Raw genomic sequence first — 17,776 nt, 5'->3', positions numbered from 1 at the left:
CAGTTTAGAATAGCAATAAGGCACCTCAGGGGTTTTTGGTATATGGCCAATATACCATGGCTAAGGGCTGTATCCAGGCACTCTGCGTTGCGTCATCCATAAGAACAGCCCTCAGCCGTGGTATATTGGCCATATACCACACCCCCTTGTGCCTTATTGCTTAATTTTACAACTACCTTTTTTGCCAAAGCAGAAATGCTGAAAAAAATTGCTTGGTTACAGATGTTTAGATTGGTCTGCTAATACTAGTAAAGGCCCAGTGCATTACTTTTGTGATAAAAAAAATATTTTGGTTTATTGCAAGCACTCTCAGCACCCCTACTTCCCGCGGCTGTGGATGCAAGACTCTGCACTTTGCCCAAGGGCGCACAGAGAGCGCAGCAGGCATCCTTCCTCCGTCAAGACTCCTCTCTGAAACCCTGCCCACATTTTTATTGTTTGCTCTGCAGAGAACATCACGCCTTTAAATATTCTTCCCTCCCGTCCTTCTCTCTTCATCCTACTCCAGCACTCAAGCAATCAAAAAGACTGAAGAGTCAAAGGGATCAACGATCGTTTTATAGCTGTTCTGTAACACCGAGGAAAGCGTTCAGTTTTGTAGACTGGCTGCAACAATAGCACATTGCTATATTTGTGGTCGACTTTCTCCTCCCAGCACCTCAGCCCTCTTGTGTGAGAATTGCAGCGAGTGTCCAGCTGGTCACTAGCCTTGGAAAAGCTGTTATCCGAATACTGCGCGGAAAGGGGTGGCGAAGAAGAGCGAGTAGGCTGAAGATACAAGTTTGTTGGAAAATAATATATATCTAATTTGGAACATTTTTAAGTCTAGTTCACAATGTCTCTGTCTGTACCCCATAATGGAATCAAGGCGGATAACGAACCCGTTATCGAGCTCTTTGTGAAGGTACGTCCCTGAATAGATTGTCCAGTAGCAGGCTCTCTTTCGGCCGTCGCATTCGGCATTGGGAAAAGTTTAGTTTGTTAATGATCAATATTCTTCTGAATAATAAGTTAGCATAATTATTATTAAGCCTAAATTGACAAATATATTTAGTCGTTTGTGGAGTTATCAGTAGAAAAATATATACTTTTATTTCTTGGAGTGCGTAGGACAGTTACAAAAGTGGGCTGTCCTTATTTATGTACCATTTGGTTTTAGTTATATTGCTGCCATTTGCTTGCAAAAACGGTTGCCTGGAGAAGCGTCGTTTACTGTGCATAGGTCTACACAAGTCAACGAGTCTTGCAAATAACATGGTGATCAGTTTGCCCAAGCGTTTTAAGATTTGTCACAATTTCAGTAGGTACATTTTTTTTTAGAAACTTCCCAAAGTGTGGCCATGTGGTTTTATGTCAGACGTGTAGGGCGGATACCACGGCCCTCTTCTCCCATCATAAGAGGGAGAGGAAGAAAAAAGCATCTCCCCTTTCAAGTGTGTCTCGATTTGGTACACATTTTATGAATAAGCTTGAATTGTAAATGTAATTGAAAGTTTAGCAATAGCCCTTAAATCAGCGGAACATTGACGCATTCAATCAATCGATAAACCATACATTGTATGGGACCATACGTTTGGTCGCATTATGGTCAAAATAATTGCTGCCCTAGACTTAAATACAGGATTCCGGTCGTGGGATATCTGGGAACGTAGTTGTTTTTTTGTCATGTCGAGGCACACTTGAAAGGGGGATGAAACTTGTGATATTTGTCAACTGGAGAGAGAATTAATGAATATCTATACAACTACTGTCATGTGTTTATTATTAGGTCCTGCTTAGGCTGATAATGATAGTGGTGTGGTGCAACAAAACAGGCTTTCCACTCCTCAACTTTATAAGAAGTCGGAGAGTAACTGCTGAAATTTACACAGAAAAGGGAAAGAAGCATTTGGCTCCCACAATATTCTCCCTCACCAAGTCTGCCAGAATGAGGATACCTCCCCCTTCTTAGTTGGAATGCATTAGCGATGAAGTAATACAGCTTGTTGTAGTGTATGTGAGGAAGCTCTTTGAACGTGCATTTCGATAAATCTAAAGTTACTAAATTAAAAAAGGTATATCTACTAGACTAGAAAGTTCGGGACTTCAGACTGATATCTGACTTAGAATAGGACTGAAATGTTTTATAGACTCCCATCAACCCTGTTTGTGATCTGTAAATGTTTTTAAATGTCTTCTGCCAGTTGTTTGGCAGAGCGGGAAACGAGCGGGAGAGGGAAAACAGGGCGAGGGGGTGTGACCCCGGGGGAATGGAGGGGTGAGAGGGTTTGGGGGCCTGAATTCAATTAGGAAAAAAACGTATTTTGCCTGCAAGCAAGCTTTAATGGTGATGTAAACTCACTGCCCCCCTCCAAGCAGTGTTTCACTAGTGATTATGATCATCACTGGTTATGATGCTGCTGACAGTGAGATCTTGATACACGTGGCTCTTTTCTGCATGAAAGGGATGAATGGCAATAGACAGACTCACCATCTGTCAGATGACTCATTCACTTTTTGCAATATGACTGCAGTTATGGTGGACACACAGGACCTAGCAGTCTGCCTTCTTCATCGGCCTGTGTGAGAAAGGAGACGGAGACAAATCTAGACCTAATTGTTTATCACAGATTGGTCAAAAACTCTTTGCCCAGTTTTGTTCGGTGCTTGGGTTCAGTACACAGATGGGATCTCTCTCTTTATCCTCCTTTGTTCTCATCTACTGACACAGAGGTGATCTTCAGCATCCAGCAGAGAGGGCTTTGTTGAGGGAGGATGAGTGTTCTGTATTGATAATGCTGGACTGTTTGCCTTTGGCCACTGGGCTTTCACTGCATAACAGAAGACAGGGTGGTGTTAGCGACAGCCAGCTACAGCTAGCTAGCTACCTCAGAGTGAGCCACCCCTTGCATTCAGGAGCAGTTACATCATCCCTGGTGAGCCACACATGTGGCTACAACCACTCACCCCCACCTCTCCCTCTGTTACTGTGCTGTGTGATCGTTCTCTGCTGCACTTGTGTACACAAGATCTTCCCCCATTGTCTGGGTGTGTGAAACATAGTAAACTAAAATCCAAATGCTAATTTGAGTGTCCCGGATTTTCTACTCACTGTTTACTGTTGGTTTAGCCAGGAGTCTATGGAAATTGTTTGGATTGTATAAGTGAGTTCAGGCCTCAAGGTTTTATAGATGCGGAATTGCAGAATTAACCTGACGTCAATTTAACCCTTGATCCCCTGCAGATTAATTATTGTTTTACAGTAGGCCTACACATACAAGGAGCAGTAGTGCTAGCTGGGAGTCAGTTGGCTCTTGATTCCTCCTCATAGCAGTCAAATAGGTAGTTAGTAATGTCTGCCATCTGTTTGCTCATATGAGACAGTTGGTTTACAAACTGTAATTGGGATATCTGGCCAAGAGAAAGTTGAACTGCAAGTGGTTGTGCAGAATGATACCCAGCCTGAGATTTTAATGAAGGCTTGAAGACTCCATTGGTGTCATTTTGATGGCTCAAATCCCAAATCCCCTACCACACCTCAGGCTGAATCATCCCTCCTGACTACCCTCTCTGGAAGTGTGGTCACTTTTCCTTAATGACTCATTATCTCGAGACTCAGGGCATCGGCCATTTATAGGCAGACAAATGTACAATGGCCACTCAATCACCCAGCACCCATATACCTTCTTAGTTACTGAATGGAACATGAAGCAATACAGATGACTCCACAGATGAAACCAGAAATGACATGCTTTCAATCTTTAGTTTGTATGTTACCTTTGTATGCTGTCCCTCTGCCAGCAAGTTTGCCAAGGGCAAGGCTATTTCATGCTGGGATAAAGGCACAACTCCACCGTCTATCAATAATGACAACAGTGACAATAAACATCGGAAGTAATCTATTATGTCCCTGTCTGTGTTATGTGCTGCTGGAGAGAGTCACACGGACACCATGGCAACAGAGCCCAATAATGTACCATTCAACGCTTTTTAAAGAACAACTGCAGGGATGTCTTGCCAGGATAACATCCTGAAGGTCAGCACACTTCTCCCTCAGTCTCAGACCAGAGAGATGTCACGGAAAGAGCTGCTCATGTCCTGCACTTCTCTCCCAGTACTGTCTCCGTGTCTATATGTCTCTGTATTTGTAAACTCAGCAAAAAAAAGAAACGTTCCTTTTTCAGGACCATGTCTTTCAAAGATAATTAGTAAAAATCAAAATACAATGAAGATCTGTGAAGTTAAAGGGTTTAAACACTGTTTCCCATGCTTGTTCAATGAACCATGAACAATTAATGAACATGCACCTGTGGAATGGTCGTTAAGACACTAACAGCTTACAGATGGTAGTCAATTAAGGTCACAGTTATGAAAACTTAGGACACTAAAGAGGCCTTTCTACTGACTCTGAAAAACACCAAAAGAAAGATGCCCAGGGTCCCTGCTCATCCGCGTGAACGTGCCTTAGGCATGCTGCAAGGGGGCATGAGGACTGCAGATGTGGCCAGGGCAATAAATTGCAATATCCGTACTGTGAGACACCTAAGACAGCGCTACAGGGAGACAGGACGGACAGCTGATCGTCCTCGCAGTGACAGACCACGTGTAACAACACCTGCACAGGATCGGTACATCCGAACTTCACACCTGCGGGACAGGTACAGGATGGCAACAACAACTGGCCGAGTTACACCAGGAACGCACAATCCCTCCATCAGTGCTCAGACTGTACGCAATAGGTGGAGGGAGGCAGGATTGAGGGCTTACAGGCCTGTTGTAAGGCAGGTCCTCAACAAAAATCACCGGCAACAACGTTGCCTATGGGCACAAACCCACCGTCGCTGGACCAGACAGGACTGGCAAAAAGTGCTCTTCGTTGACGAGTCGCGGTTTTGTCTTATCAGGGGTGATGGTCGGATTCGTTTATCGTCGAAGGAATGAGCATTACACCGAGGCCTGTACTCTGGAGCGGGATCGATTTGGAGGTGGAGGGTTTGTCATGGTCTGGGGCGGTGTGTCACAGCATCATCGGACTGAGCTTGTTGTCATTGCAGGCAATCTCAACGCTATGCGTTACAGGGAAGACATCCTCCTCCCTCATGTGATACCCTTCCTGCAGGCTTATCCTGACATGACCCTCCAGCATGACAATGCCACCAGCCATACTGCTCATTTTGTGCGTGATTTCGTGCAAGACAGGAATGTCAGTGTTCTACCATGGCCAGCGCATAGCCCAGATCTCAATCCCATTGAGCACGTCTGGGACCTGTTGGATCGGAGGGTGAGGGCTAGGGTCATTCCCCCCAGAAATGTCCGGGAACTTGCAGGTACCTTGGTGGAAGAGTGGGGGTAACATCTCACAGCAAGAATGGGCAAATCTGGTGCAGTCCATGAGGATGAGATGCACTGCAGTACTTAATGCAGCTGGTGGCCACACCAGATACTGACTGTTACTTTTGATTTTGATCCCCCCTTTGTTTTGGGACACATTATTCAATTTCTGTTTGTCACATATCTGTGGAACTTGTTCAGTTTATGTCTCAGTTGTTGAATCTTATTATGTTCATACAAATATTTCCACATGTTAAGTTTGCTGAAAATAAACGCAGTTTACAGTGAGAGGACGTTTCTTTTTTTGCTGAGTTTATTTGTATTTATCATGGTTCCCCATTAGCTGCTGCCAAAGCAGCAGATACTCTTCCTGGGGTCCAGCAGAATTAAGGCAGTTTATACAATTTTAAAAACATTACAATACATTCACAGATTTCACAACACACTGCATGCCCTCAGGCCCCTACTCCACCACTAAAACGTATCTACAGTACTAAATCCATATGTATGTATAGTGTGTATGTTATCATGTGTGTGTGTGTGTGTGTGTGTGTGTGTGTGTGTGTGTGTATACATGTGTCTGTGCCAATGTTTGTGTTGCTTCACAGTCCCTGCAGTACCGTAAGGTGTTTTTTTATCTGTTTTTTAAATGTAATTTTACTGCGTCAGTTAGTTTATGTGGAATACAGTTCCATGTAGTCATGGCTCTATGTAGTACTGTGTGCCTCCCATAGCCTGTTCTGGACTTGGGGACTCTGAAGAGACCTCTTGTGGCATGTCTTGTGGGGTATGGATGGGTGTCCGAGCTGTGTGCCAGTAGTTTAGACAGACAGCTCGGTGCATTCAACATGTCAGTACCTCTCACAAATAAAAGTAGTGATGAAGTCAATTTCCTCCACTTTCAGCCTGGAGAGATTGACATGCATATTATTAATATTAGCTCTCTGTGTGCATCTAAGGGCCAGCCGTGCTGCTCTGTTCTGAGCCAATTGCAATTTTCCTAAGTCCTTTGTGGCACCTGACCACACGACTGAACAGTAGTCAAGGTGCGACAAAACTAGGGCCTGTAGGACCTGCCTTGTTGATGGTGTTGTTAAGGCAGATCATCGCTTTATTATAGACAGACTTCTCCCCATCTTAGCTACTAATGCATCAATATGGTTTTGACCATGACAGTTTACAATCTAGGGTTACTCCAAGCAGTATAGTCATCTCAACTTGCTCAATTTCAACATTATTTATTACAATATTTTGTTGAGGTTTAGGGTTTAGTGAGTGTTTTGTTCCAAATACAATGCTTTTAGTTTTAGAAATATTTAGGGCTAACTTATTCCTTGCCACCCACTCTGAAACTAACTGCAGCTCTTTGTTGAGTGTTGCAGTCATTTCAGTCTCTGTAGTAGCTGGCGTGTATAGTGTTGAGTCATCCTCATACATAGACACTCTGGCTTTACTCAAAGTCAGTGGCATGTCGTTTGTAAAAATTGATAAAAGCAAGGGGCCTAAACAGCTACCCTGAGGAATTCCTGATTCTAACTGGATTATATTTGAGAGGCTTCCATTAAAGAACACCGTGTTCTGTTAGACAAGTAACTCTTTATCTACATTATAGTAGGGGGTGTAAAGCCATAACACACATTTTTCCAGCAGCAGACTATGATCGATAATGTCAAAAGCTGCACTGAAGTCTAACAAAACAGCCCCCACAATCATTTTATCATAAATTTCTCTCAGCCAATCATCAGTCATTTGTGTAAGTGCTGTGCTTGTTGAGTGTCCTTCCCTATAAGCATGCTGAAATGATGTTGTCAATTTGTTTACTGTTAAATAGCACATTACATGTGACTCCATGTAATGTGAGATCTTCCATCAAAGGTTAATAATAGTTTGGCATGAGAATTATTAGGAACATATTTGAATAGCTTGTACACTGGTAGAAGCAGAATATGTTTTGTTTAATCTTTGCCCTCCTTTGCCTCTGCTTAGTCATGTAATTTTGTTGTAATTGTCAAAAAATGCAAGATCCAGTTTAAACACTCTGGGTTAACCATCAATAAACTGAACAGTTTTTTGGCCTCTATTCTAGTATTAACTTGCCCTCAACCTTTTTTCTGCATGTCAATCTTAATTTGCCCCTTGTTTGCATATTTACCTGAATCTTTCAGCGTAAGGCATTCTTTCTACCCCGGGGTGACAATTTGAATCCAATTGAGAGTAGCCAGTTTTTATAGTCAAATCAATATAGCAGTTTATTCTCCCCAAGTACTATTGTACTGCTGCAGTCAGCATCATGAGTTAGGGGACAAAGATTAATGGTCTGTTGTGTGGCACTGCTGTTAACTGTGAGCGGTAGCTCTTCTCTGCACTATGGACTTGCTCCTCCCAGCATCTGGGCTTCAAAATGCTTCATCATTGAAACTGTCAGGACTGGGCCTTGGCCAAATGAACCCAGCAATGTACCACAACACACGATTAGGGGGATTTCTTATGATACTGTGTGTCTGTGTGCTCATGCCATCCTGTTCAGAGGAAAGGCTTGGTGCCTGTTGGGAGGAAGTTGCCATTTTAATCCTTCTGGTCCCAAGCAAGCCCTCTGCTAATGAGGCATTTCTCTTGTAGACCAATGACAGGAAACAAGATTGACTTAGAACAAGGAATGAGGGAGAATGATGGATATGGAGTGAGAAAATGGAGAAGAGGGGGGAACATAGCAAAGGGTTTAGGATGTGTTGGGAAAGGGCAGGCAACAATTCGGACAGAAATATAACTTTATAGATCAGATTTAAACAAGTTTACAAATAGACATGGCCTCTGACATCTTTAGCCCTCTGTTATATCAGCTTCGCTAAGAGGGTGCTCGAGTGCTCAACCTCAGAAATTAGGGGAATCTACCCTCGGGGAAGGCAGTGTAACTCAATCTGTCACGACCCGATCCCCTCTGATCATGTTTCATATGCTGCCTGCATCCTCACAGCAACACACGAGTAAAATGAGCGACAGTGAGCCATGCCTAGTGTAGATAACCCTTAGTGAGCTATCCAAACATAGAGGATAGAGTAGCAAGGGACCAACCGGACACATCCCTCCAACTCCCTCCTTCACTCTATCCACATCAATTTCTTTGTAACTTAAAGCCATGCGTTTGGTTTTCAGTGTCAGTGGGTGAACTGTTCTAGCCACTAGGTCCATAGTATGGTAATTATACCATATAACCTATACACCTTTTACAATCGTGTGGATGGGCTACTCAAGTCAACCACTTACAGTACTTGGCATTGTTACTGTAATAATGAGCTCATAAGCTTTGGGACATCTTTGTGTGTGTGCCAGACTCTGGTTCAGATTGAAAAGCTACAGTAGGTCAAAGGTGGGTTGTCTGGTGTTCTGGCCAGTTGGACCAAATGCTTAAAATGAGCAATGAGGTTGGTGTTTGTTTGTGTGTCCATGGTGCAGGCTTTGCTGCCATGTCAAACTGGTTAACACCCATAGTACAATGTTTGAGCCAAAGGGTGGTTCTTTAAAGTGGTCTAGACTTTAGCCATCTTTTCAGGGAACCACCAAATGTTGTATTGACGTTGCCTCTATCAGATGCATGTTGAACAGTGGAGGCTGCTGAGGGGAGGATGGCTCATAATAATGGCCGGAATGGAGTGAATGGAATGGTATCAAACAGTGTTTATCTGTTTGATACCACGCCATTCCAGCCATTATTATGAACCATCCTCCCCTCCGCAGCCTCCACTGATGTTGAAGGCTACATGTAGCGTTTTAATGATGTGTGTGTACAGAGTGAGGGGGACTGGGATGGTCGGTGAGGAACGCAGTGTGTGTCTCGGAGTCATCTGTCTGGGGTCTGTTATTTTGTAAGGCGGTGGAGAGTCACAGCACACCCTGACCTCAGTGTTTGTGTTGGAACAAACTCTTTAAATGACAGTCACAGGGAGATGAGCAAAACGGTTTCATCTTCACGTCTCCTGCACACGTCTCTCTCTCTCCCTCCCCTGTTTGTCTTGTTCTTTGCTTCTTACTTTACTTGAGTTATGTTTCACTCAACTTCATCCCTGACTTTCAGTTATAATTTCATACTGTGTTATTATTCTTAACCTGGAGAGAGTAATGGGTCATGTTATTGATGATTCAGTCAGCTAAATTTGATCCCTCTCCACCCCTCGGTCAGTGTCCCAATTAACCTTTCATGTTGCAAGCCTAACCTCCACTACCTCTGTAGGCCTGTCTGTCTGGGAGACGTTAGGTTCTGTCTGGGAGATGTTTGGTTTCCACTCCATGACGTCCACATGATTCAGAGGCACACCAGGGTGTGTTGCATTTCCTTCCCGTAGGGTCTGACTCCTCCACACTCTCATCCTTTGGACCACAGACCCAGCCATAGCCAAGTCCGCCTTTGTCCCAGCCCATCCCTTCCAAGTAACAGCCTCACCTCAGCCAACTCTGCCTATACCAGTCCACCAAACCAAGCCCAACTTCAGCCAGCCCAGTCCTCCCAGCCCAGGCCAGTCTGCATGCTTGTCCAGTCCAGAGTAGGCGTGACATAACATGTGGCCCTTCCCTTCCCAGAGGAAATTCCTCCTGTGTCACTGGGTGAGAGACGAGAGGAGAACAGCGGAGCACTTGTTGGCCAGCTCCATATTTGGTAAAAGTGTGGCTTGAATTTGAGCCCACCAAATTTAGAATGTTAAGTGTGAGCGAAGGGGAGGATATGACCGTCATTTTACTAAAATTAGGCCTGGAGCCGACTCGGCATAACTCTCCAAAGGAAAAACAATAGACATGCTACCGGTCCCGGTCTAAAGCTTTGATCTCCCACCACTTTGGTTGAGAGGAGCGGAGTATTTTGGCCTCAATAATGAGGACTCTTTAAAAAGGTTAGGTGGATGATCGTTATTACAAAGGCACTGATGAAAATGACCTGACTGGTAATTTATACAATCCCTAAAGTGAGTTGCTGAGAGAGAGGGAGGCGGAGTGGGACATCTCATAATTTTATTGCTGATGTTCCAAGCCATAAAATGTTATGGGACATGAGAAAAATACACTGTTTGTATATACCAGTTAAAATGCTGAGTAGCCAGTTTATTAAAATATCCTGAAACTAACTACAGTGCATTCAGAACGTATTCAGACCCCTTCCCTTTTTCCACATTTTGTTACGTTACAACCTTATTCTAAAAATGTTATACATTTTTTAAAATCCTCATCTACACCAAATACCCCATAACGACAAAGCAAAAACTAGTACATTTTTTAAAATATAATTTATTACAAATAAAAACCAGATACCTTATTTACATAAGAATTCGCAACTTTTGCTATGATACTCGAAATTGAGCTCAGGTGCATCCTGTTTTCATTGATCATTTATTTAAATTTTAAATTTTGCCTTTATTTAACCAGGTAGGCTAGTTGAGAACAAGTTCTCATTTACAACTGCGACCTGGCCAAGATAAAGCAAAGCAGTGTGACACAGACAACAACACAGAGTTACACATGGAATAAATAATAAACAAGCCATTAACACAAAACAAGTCAATGACACAGCAGAAAAAAAGAAAGTCTATATACAGTGTGTGCAAAAGGCATGAGGTAGGCAATAAATAGGCCATAGTAGCGAAGAATTACAATTTAGCAGATTAACACTGGAGTGAGAAATGAGCAGATGTGCAAGTAGAGATACTGGTGTGCAAAAGAGCAGAAAAGTAAATAAAAACAGTATGGGGATGAGGAAGGTATATTGGGTGGGCTATTTACAGATGGACTACGTACAGCTGCAGTGATCGGTTAGCTGCTCAGATAGCTGATGTTTAAAGTTGGTGAGGGAAATATAAGTCTCCAGCTTCTCCAGCGATTTTTGCAATTTGTTCCAGTCACTGGCAGCAGAGAACTGGAAGGAAAGGCGGCCAAATGAGGTGTTGGCTTTGTGGATGATCAGTGAGATATACCTGCTGGAACGTGTGCTACGGGTGGGTGTTGTTATCGTGACCAGTGAACTGAGATAAGGTGGAGCTTTACCTAGCATAGACTTATAGATGACCTGGAGCCAGTGGGTCTGGCGACGAATATGTAGCGAGGGCCAGCCGACTAGAGCATACAGGTCGCAGTGGTGGGTAGTATAAGGTGATTTGGTAACAAAACAGATGGCACTGTGATAGACTGCATCCAGTTTGCTGAGTAGAGTATTGGACGCTATTTTGTAGATGACATCGCCGAAGTCGAGGATCGGTAGGATAGTCAGTTTTACTAGGGTAAGTTTGGCGGTGTGAGTGAAGGAGGCTTTGTTGCGAAATAGAAAGCCGATTCTAGATTTGATTTTGGATTGGAGATGTTTAATATGATTCTGGAAGGAGAGTTTACAGTCTAGCCAGACACCTAGGTATTTATAGTTGTCCACATATTCTAGGTCAGAACCGTCCAGGGTGGTGATGTTAGTCGGGCGGGCGGGTGCGGGCAGCGAACTGTTGAAAAGCATGCATTTGGTTTTACTAGCGTTTAAGAGCAGTTGGAGGCCACGGAAGGAGTGTTGTATGGCATTGAAGCTCGTTTGGAGGTTAGTTAGCACAGTGTCCAAGGAAGGGCCAGAAGTATACAGAATGGTGTCGTCTGCGTAAAGGTGGATCAGGGAATCACCCGCAGCAAGAGCGACACCATTGATATATATACAGAGAAAAGAGTCGGCCCGAGAATTGAACCCTGTGGTACCCCCATAGAGACTGCCAGAGGTCCGGACAACAGGCCCTCCGATTTGACACTGAACTCTGTCTGCAAAGTAGTTGGTGAACCAGGCGAGGCAGTCAGAGACACCAAGGCTATTGAGTCTGCCGATAAGAATACGGTGATTGACAGAGTCGAAAGCCTTGGCCAGGTCAATGAAGACGGCTGCACTGTACTGTCTTTTATCGATGGCGGTTATGATATTGTTTAGTACCTTGAGTGTGGCTGAGGTGCACCCGTGACCGGCTCGGAAACCGGATTGCACAGCGGAGAAGGTACGGTGGGATTCTAAATGGTCAGTGATCTGTTTATTAACTTGGCTTTCGAAGACCTTAGAAAGACAGGGTAGGATAGATATAGGTCTATAGCAGTTTGGGTCTAGAGTGTCACCCCCTTTGAAGAGGGGGATGACCGCGGCAGCTTTCCAATCTTTAGGGATCTCGGACGATACGAAAGAGAGGTTGAACAGGCTGGTAATAGGGGTTGCAGAAAGAGAGGGTCTAGCCCAGCTGATTTGTACGGGTCCAGGTTTTGCAGCTCTTTCAGAACATCTGCTATCTGGATTTGGGTGAAGGAGAAGCTGGGGAGGCTCGGGCGAGTAGCTGCGGGGGGAGCTGTTGGCCGGGGTTGGCGTAGCCAGGAGGAAACATGGTCAGCCGTAGAGAAATGTTTCTTGAAATTTTCAATTATCATGGATTTATCGGTGGTGACCGTGTTACCTAGCCTCAGTGCAGTGGGCAGCTGGGAGGAGGTGCTCTTGTTCTCCATGGACTTGTGTCCCAAAACTTTTTGGAGTTAGAGCTACAGGATGCAAATTTCTGCTTGAAAAAGCTACCCTTTGCTTACCTGACTGACTGCGTGTATTGGTTCCTGACTTCCCTGAACAGTTGCATATCGCGGGGACTATTCGATGCTATTGCAGTCCGCCACAGGATGTTTTTGTGCTGGTCAAGGGCAGTCAGGTCTGGAGTGAACCAAGGCCTTGGCTATATCTGTTCTTAGTTCTGCATTTTTTGAAATGGGCATGCTTATCTAAGATGGTGAGGAAATTACTTTTAAAGAATGACCAGGCATCCTCGACTGACGGGATGAGGTCAATATCCTTCCAAGATACCCGGGCCAGGTCGTTTGGAAAGGCCTGCTCGCAGAAGTGTTTTAGGGAGCGTTTGACAGTGATGAGGGGTGGTCGTTTGACCGCGGACCCATAGCGGATACAGGCAATGAGGCAGTGATCGCTGAGATCCTGATTGAAAACAGCAGAGACATCCTTGAGATGTTTCTACAACTTGATTGGAGTCCACCTGTGGTCAATTCAATTGATTGGACATGATTTGGAAAGACACACCTGTGTATATAAGGTCCCACAGTTGACAATGCATGACATTAGGTCGAAGGAATTGTCCGTAGAGCTTGGAGACAGGATTGTGTCGAGGCACAGATCTGGAGAAGGGTACCAAAAAAAATGTCTCCAGCATTGAAGGTCCCCAAGAACATAGTGGCCTCCATCATTCTTAAATAGAAGAAGTTTGGAACCACCAAGACTCTTCCTAGAGCTTGCCGCCTGGCCAAACTAAGCAATCGGGGGAGAACGGCCTTGGTCAGGGAGGTGACCAAGAACCCGATGGTAACTCTGACAGAGCTCCATAGTTCCTCTATGGCAGTGGTTCCCAAACATTTATAGTCCCATACCCCTTCAAACATTCAACCTCCAGCTGCGTAGCACCAGCGTCAGCGCACTCTCAAATGTTGTTTTTTGCCATCATTGTAAGCCTCCCACACCTTATTTGTTCATAGAAAATTGTGTATAACTCACCACAGGTTAATGAGAAGGGTGTGCTTGAAAGGATGCACATAACTCTGCAATGTTGGGTTGTATTGGACAGAATCTCACTCTTAAATAATTTTCCACACACAGTCTGTGCCTGTATTTAGTTTATGCTAGTGAGGGCCGAGAATCCACTCTCACATAGGTACGTGGTTGCAAAGGGCATCAGTGTCTTAGCGCGATTTGCCAAGGCAAGAAACTCTGAGCGCAGCGCTATCCAGAAATCTGGCAGTGGCTTCTGATTAAATAACATTTTCACAGAACCGCTTGTTGCAATTTCGATGAGGCTCTCTTGTTCAGATATGATAAGTGGACTGGAGGCAGGGCATGAAAGGGATAACGAATCAAGTTGTGTCATCCTTTTCAGGAAAGTACCTGCGTAAATTGCGCAGCCAGCTCACTCAGGTGCTTTGTTATATTACATTTGACAATTGAGCTTGAGTTCATTTGCACACAAAAAAATAACTTCTTAATCATAGCCTCAATTTTGAGGAGAGTTAAAGAGTCCCTGTAATCCTAGATTCAGATCATTTAGGCGAGCAAAAACATCACCCAGATAGCCAGTCATGTGAGAAACTCGTCATCATGCAAGCGGTCAGACAAGTGAAAATTATGGTCAGTGAATAAAACTTTAAGCTCGTCTCTCAATTCAAAAAAACGTGTCAATACTTTCCCCCTTGATTACCAGCGCAGAAAATACCCGAGAGTTCAGGGCCTTGCTTTAACAAAGTTAGCCATTTTCACTGTTGTGTCCAAAACGTCTTTCAGGCTGTCAGGCTTTCCCTTGGCAGCAAGAGCCTCTCGGTGTATGCTGCAGTGTACCCAAGTGGCGACGGGAGCAACTGCTTGCACGTGCGTTACCACGCCACTATGTCTCCCTGTCATGGCTTTTGCGCCATCAGTACAGATACCAACACATCTTGACCACCAAAGTCAATTTTATGTCACAAAGCTGTCCAGTACTTTAAAAATATCCTCTCATGTTGTCCTGGTTTCCAGTGGTTTGCAGAAGAGGATGTCTTCCTTAATTGACCCACAATAAACATAATGGACATATACCAGAAGCTGTGCCAGGTCCACCACGTCGGTTGACTCATCCAGCTGTAACGCATAGAATTCACTGGCTTGAATGCGAAACAGTAATTGTTTTAAAACATCTCCTGGATTTTTGTTTTAGATTCCGTCTCTCACAGTTGAAGTGTACCTATGATAAAAAATTACAGACCTCTACATGCTTTGTAAGTAGGAAAACCTGCAAAATCGGCAGTGTATCAAAAACTTGTTCTCCCCACTGTATATATTTATTTTTGTTAAAAATTTGATTTTTTGGGGGCGTACCCACGGCGGCATTGCGTACCCCAGTTTGGGAATACCTGCTCTTTGGAGATGGTGTCACGGCTGTTGAAGGAAGAGGACCAAGGTGCCGCATGGTGAGCGTACATATCCCTTTATTATTGGAAATGCCGACAAAAACAATAAACACTACAAAACAAACCGTGAAGCTAAAGGCTATGTGTGTGCCATAAACAAAGTCAACTTCCCACAAAGACAGGTGGAAAAAAGGGCTACCTAAGTATGGTTCTCAATCAGAGACATCGATAGACAGCTGTCCCTGATTGAGAACCCTACCCGGCCAAAACATAGAAATACAAATAATAGAACATAGAATACCTACCCCAAATCACACCCTGACCAAACCAAATAGAGACATAAAAAGGATCTAAGGTCAGGGCGTGACAGATGGGAGAAACTTCCAGAAGGACAACTATCTCTGCAGCACTCCACCAATCAGGTCTTTATGGTAGAGTGGCCAGCCACTCCTCAGTAAAAGGCACGACAGCTTGGAGTTGGCCAAATATCACCTAAAGGACTCTCAGACCATGAGAAACAAGATCCTCTGGTCTGATGAAACCAAGATTGAACATTTGTCTGAATGCCAAGCGTCACATCTGGAGGATTCCTGGCACCACCATGCTGTGGGGATGTTTTTCAGCGGCAGGGACTGAGACAAGTCATGATCGAGGGAAAAATGAACAAAGTACAGAGAGATCCTTGATGAAGTCCTGAGTGCTCTGAAGCAGGTTCTCAGACTGGGGTGAAGTTTCACCTTCCAACAGGACAACGACCCAAAACAACGCAGGAGTGGCTTCGAGACAAGTCTCTGAATGTCCTTGAGTGGCCCAGCCAGAGCCCGGACTTGAACCCGATCGAACATCTCTGGAGAGACCTGAAAATAGCTGTGCAGCGACGCTCCCCATCCAACCTGACAGAGCTTGAGAGGATCTACAGAGAAGATTGGGAGAAACTCCCCAAATACAGGTGTGCCAAGCTTGTAGTGTCATACCCAAGAAGACTCGAGGGTGTAATCGCTGCCAAAGGTGCTTCAACAAAGTACTGAGTAAAAGGTCTGAATACTTATGTAAATGTGATATTTCAGTTTTTTATTTGTAATAAATTTGCAAACATTTCTAAAAAACAGTTTTCACTTTGTCATTATGTGGTATTGTGTGTAGATTAATGAGGAAAAAAACGATTTAATATGTTTTAGAATAAGGCTGTAACGTAACAAAAAAATTGAAAAATGTATCTGAATAGTTTCCAAATGAACAAAAATGTAAACGCAAAATGCAACCATTTCAAAGATTTTCATACAAGGGAATCAGTCAATTGAAATGAAATAATTTGGCTCTAATCTATAGATTTCACATGACTGGGCAGGGGTCTGGGAGGGCATAGGCCCACCCACTTGGTAGCCAGACCCAGCCAATAAGAATCTGTTTTTACCCACTAAAGTGCCCCCCCCCCCCTTCCAGACGATTCCACATGTGAAGAAGCTAGACGTGGAGGTCCTGGGATGGTGTGGTTACACATGGTCTGCGGTAATGAGGCCGTTTGGACATACGGCCAAATTCTCTAAAACTATGGTACAATTCTCTGGCAACAGCTCTGGAGGACATTCCTGCAGTCAGCATGCCAATTCCACGCTCCCTAAACTTGAGACCTGTGGCATTGTGCTGTGTGACAAAACTGCACATTTTAGAGTGGCCTTTTATTGTCCCCAGCAATGTTCCCTCAAATTGTTTTCGGCACTGAGCAAACTTGAACATTGTGAAAATTCTGTGCAACTTCCAGTGCGCGTTTACTGTGAACACTTGAGGCTGTACCTGCTTTAAGTTAGTTTTAACAGTGGCCAAGTGGGTGTGGCTATTTGGTAGTGTGGCTATTTGGTCATAATGTAGGCCTACCAGAGTGGCCTACCATCAAAAACTATGGAGAAAATGTATCCCATAACATTTTAACATGGCAATAGCGGTTCTGTCATTCAGCCTACAGTAGCAGCCAATGTGGGATGTTCAATGTAGGCCTACATAAAAAAAAACGTTTTTTGTGTTGTTTGATGCAAGAAACCACTTTACAAAATAAATGCATTATTATAGAGAATCAGACAAATTCTGCTACCTTCTGCCTATTGGCTATTTAGCTTATTAAAGCCTGTCTAAAAATACAACACTGCCCCTTCGAGACAAAAAAAAGCTCTTTACTTGACTCGCTTTTCAAAGATGTCTGTAAATGTACACGTTTTGTGCTCTTGTAGGAAGAAATCACTCCCCTATTGCTGACTACAAATGATCTATAACTGGTCTAATAGCGCACTAACTAGCAAAATATGAACAAAATGTGCACACGTGTCTACATGCAGCTCTCGCTTTGATCTCAAAACAAGCGCATCTACTCACGACTACAGCTGTAAATACAGTCCAGTTGTAACGTCTTTCGTCGGTCGAAGGAGAGGAGGACCAAAGCGCAGCGTGGTGCGTATCCATAATTTATTAGAATACTTCTCAATATGAACAAAAACAATAAACAGACGAAAAACCAACGAAGCTACAGTCCCGAACTAGTGAACACAGAAAA

At 44.0% G+C, this 17,776-nt stretch overlaps 1 protein-coding gene across 1 annotated transcript in view; it reads left to right on the top strand.

Annotated features, from left to right (window-relative positions):
* Nucleotides 1-397: 397 nt before the first annotated feature.
* clic4 (chloride intracellular channel 4) overlaps nucleotides 398-17,776 on the top strand; it is a 34,231-nt gene continuing 16,852 nt past the window's right edge. Inside the window, exon 1 of the mRNA XM_071366282.1 lies at nucleotides 398-904. Within this exon, the coding sequence (XP_071222383.1) occupies nucleotides 836-904 (69 nt within the window). The 5' untranslated portion in view covers nucleotides 398-835. The remainder of the gene's footprint in view (nucleotides 905-17,776) is intronic.

The sequence above is a fragment of the Salvelinus alpinus genome, chromosome 25 (genome assembly GCF_045679555.1).
Source record: "Salvelinus alpinus chromosome 25, SLU_Salpinus.1, whole genome shotgun sequence".
Lineage (NCBI taxonomy): Eukaryota > Metazoa > Chordata > Actinopteri > Salmoniformes > Salmonidae > Salvelinus > Salvelinus alpinus.
Note: the sequence above shows the minus strand (reverse complement) of the source record. Positions and strands in the feature narration are given on the sequence as shown.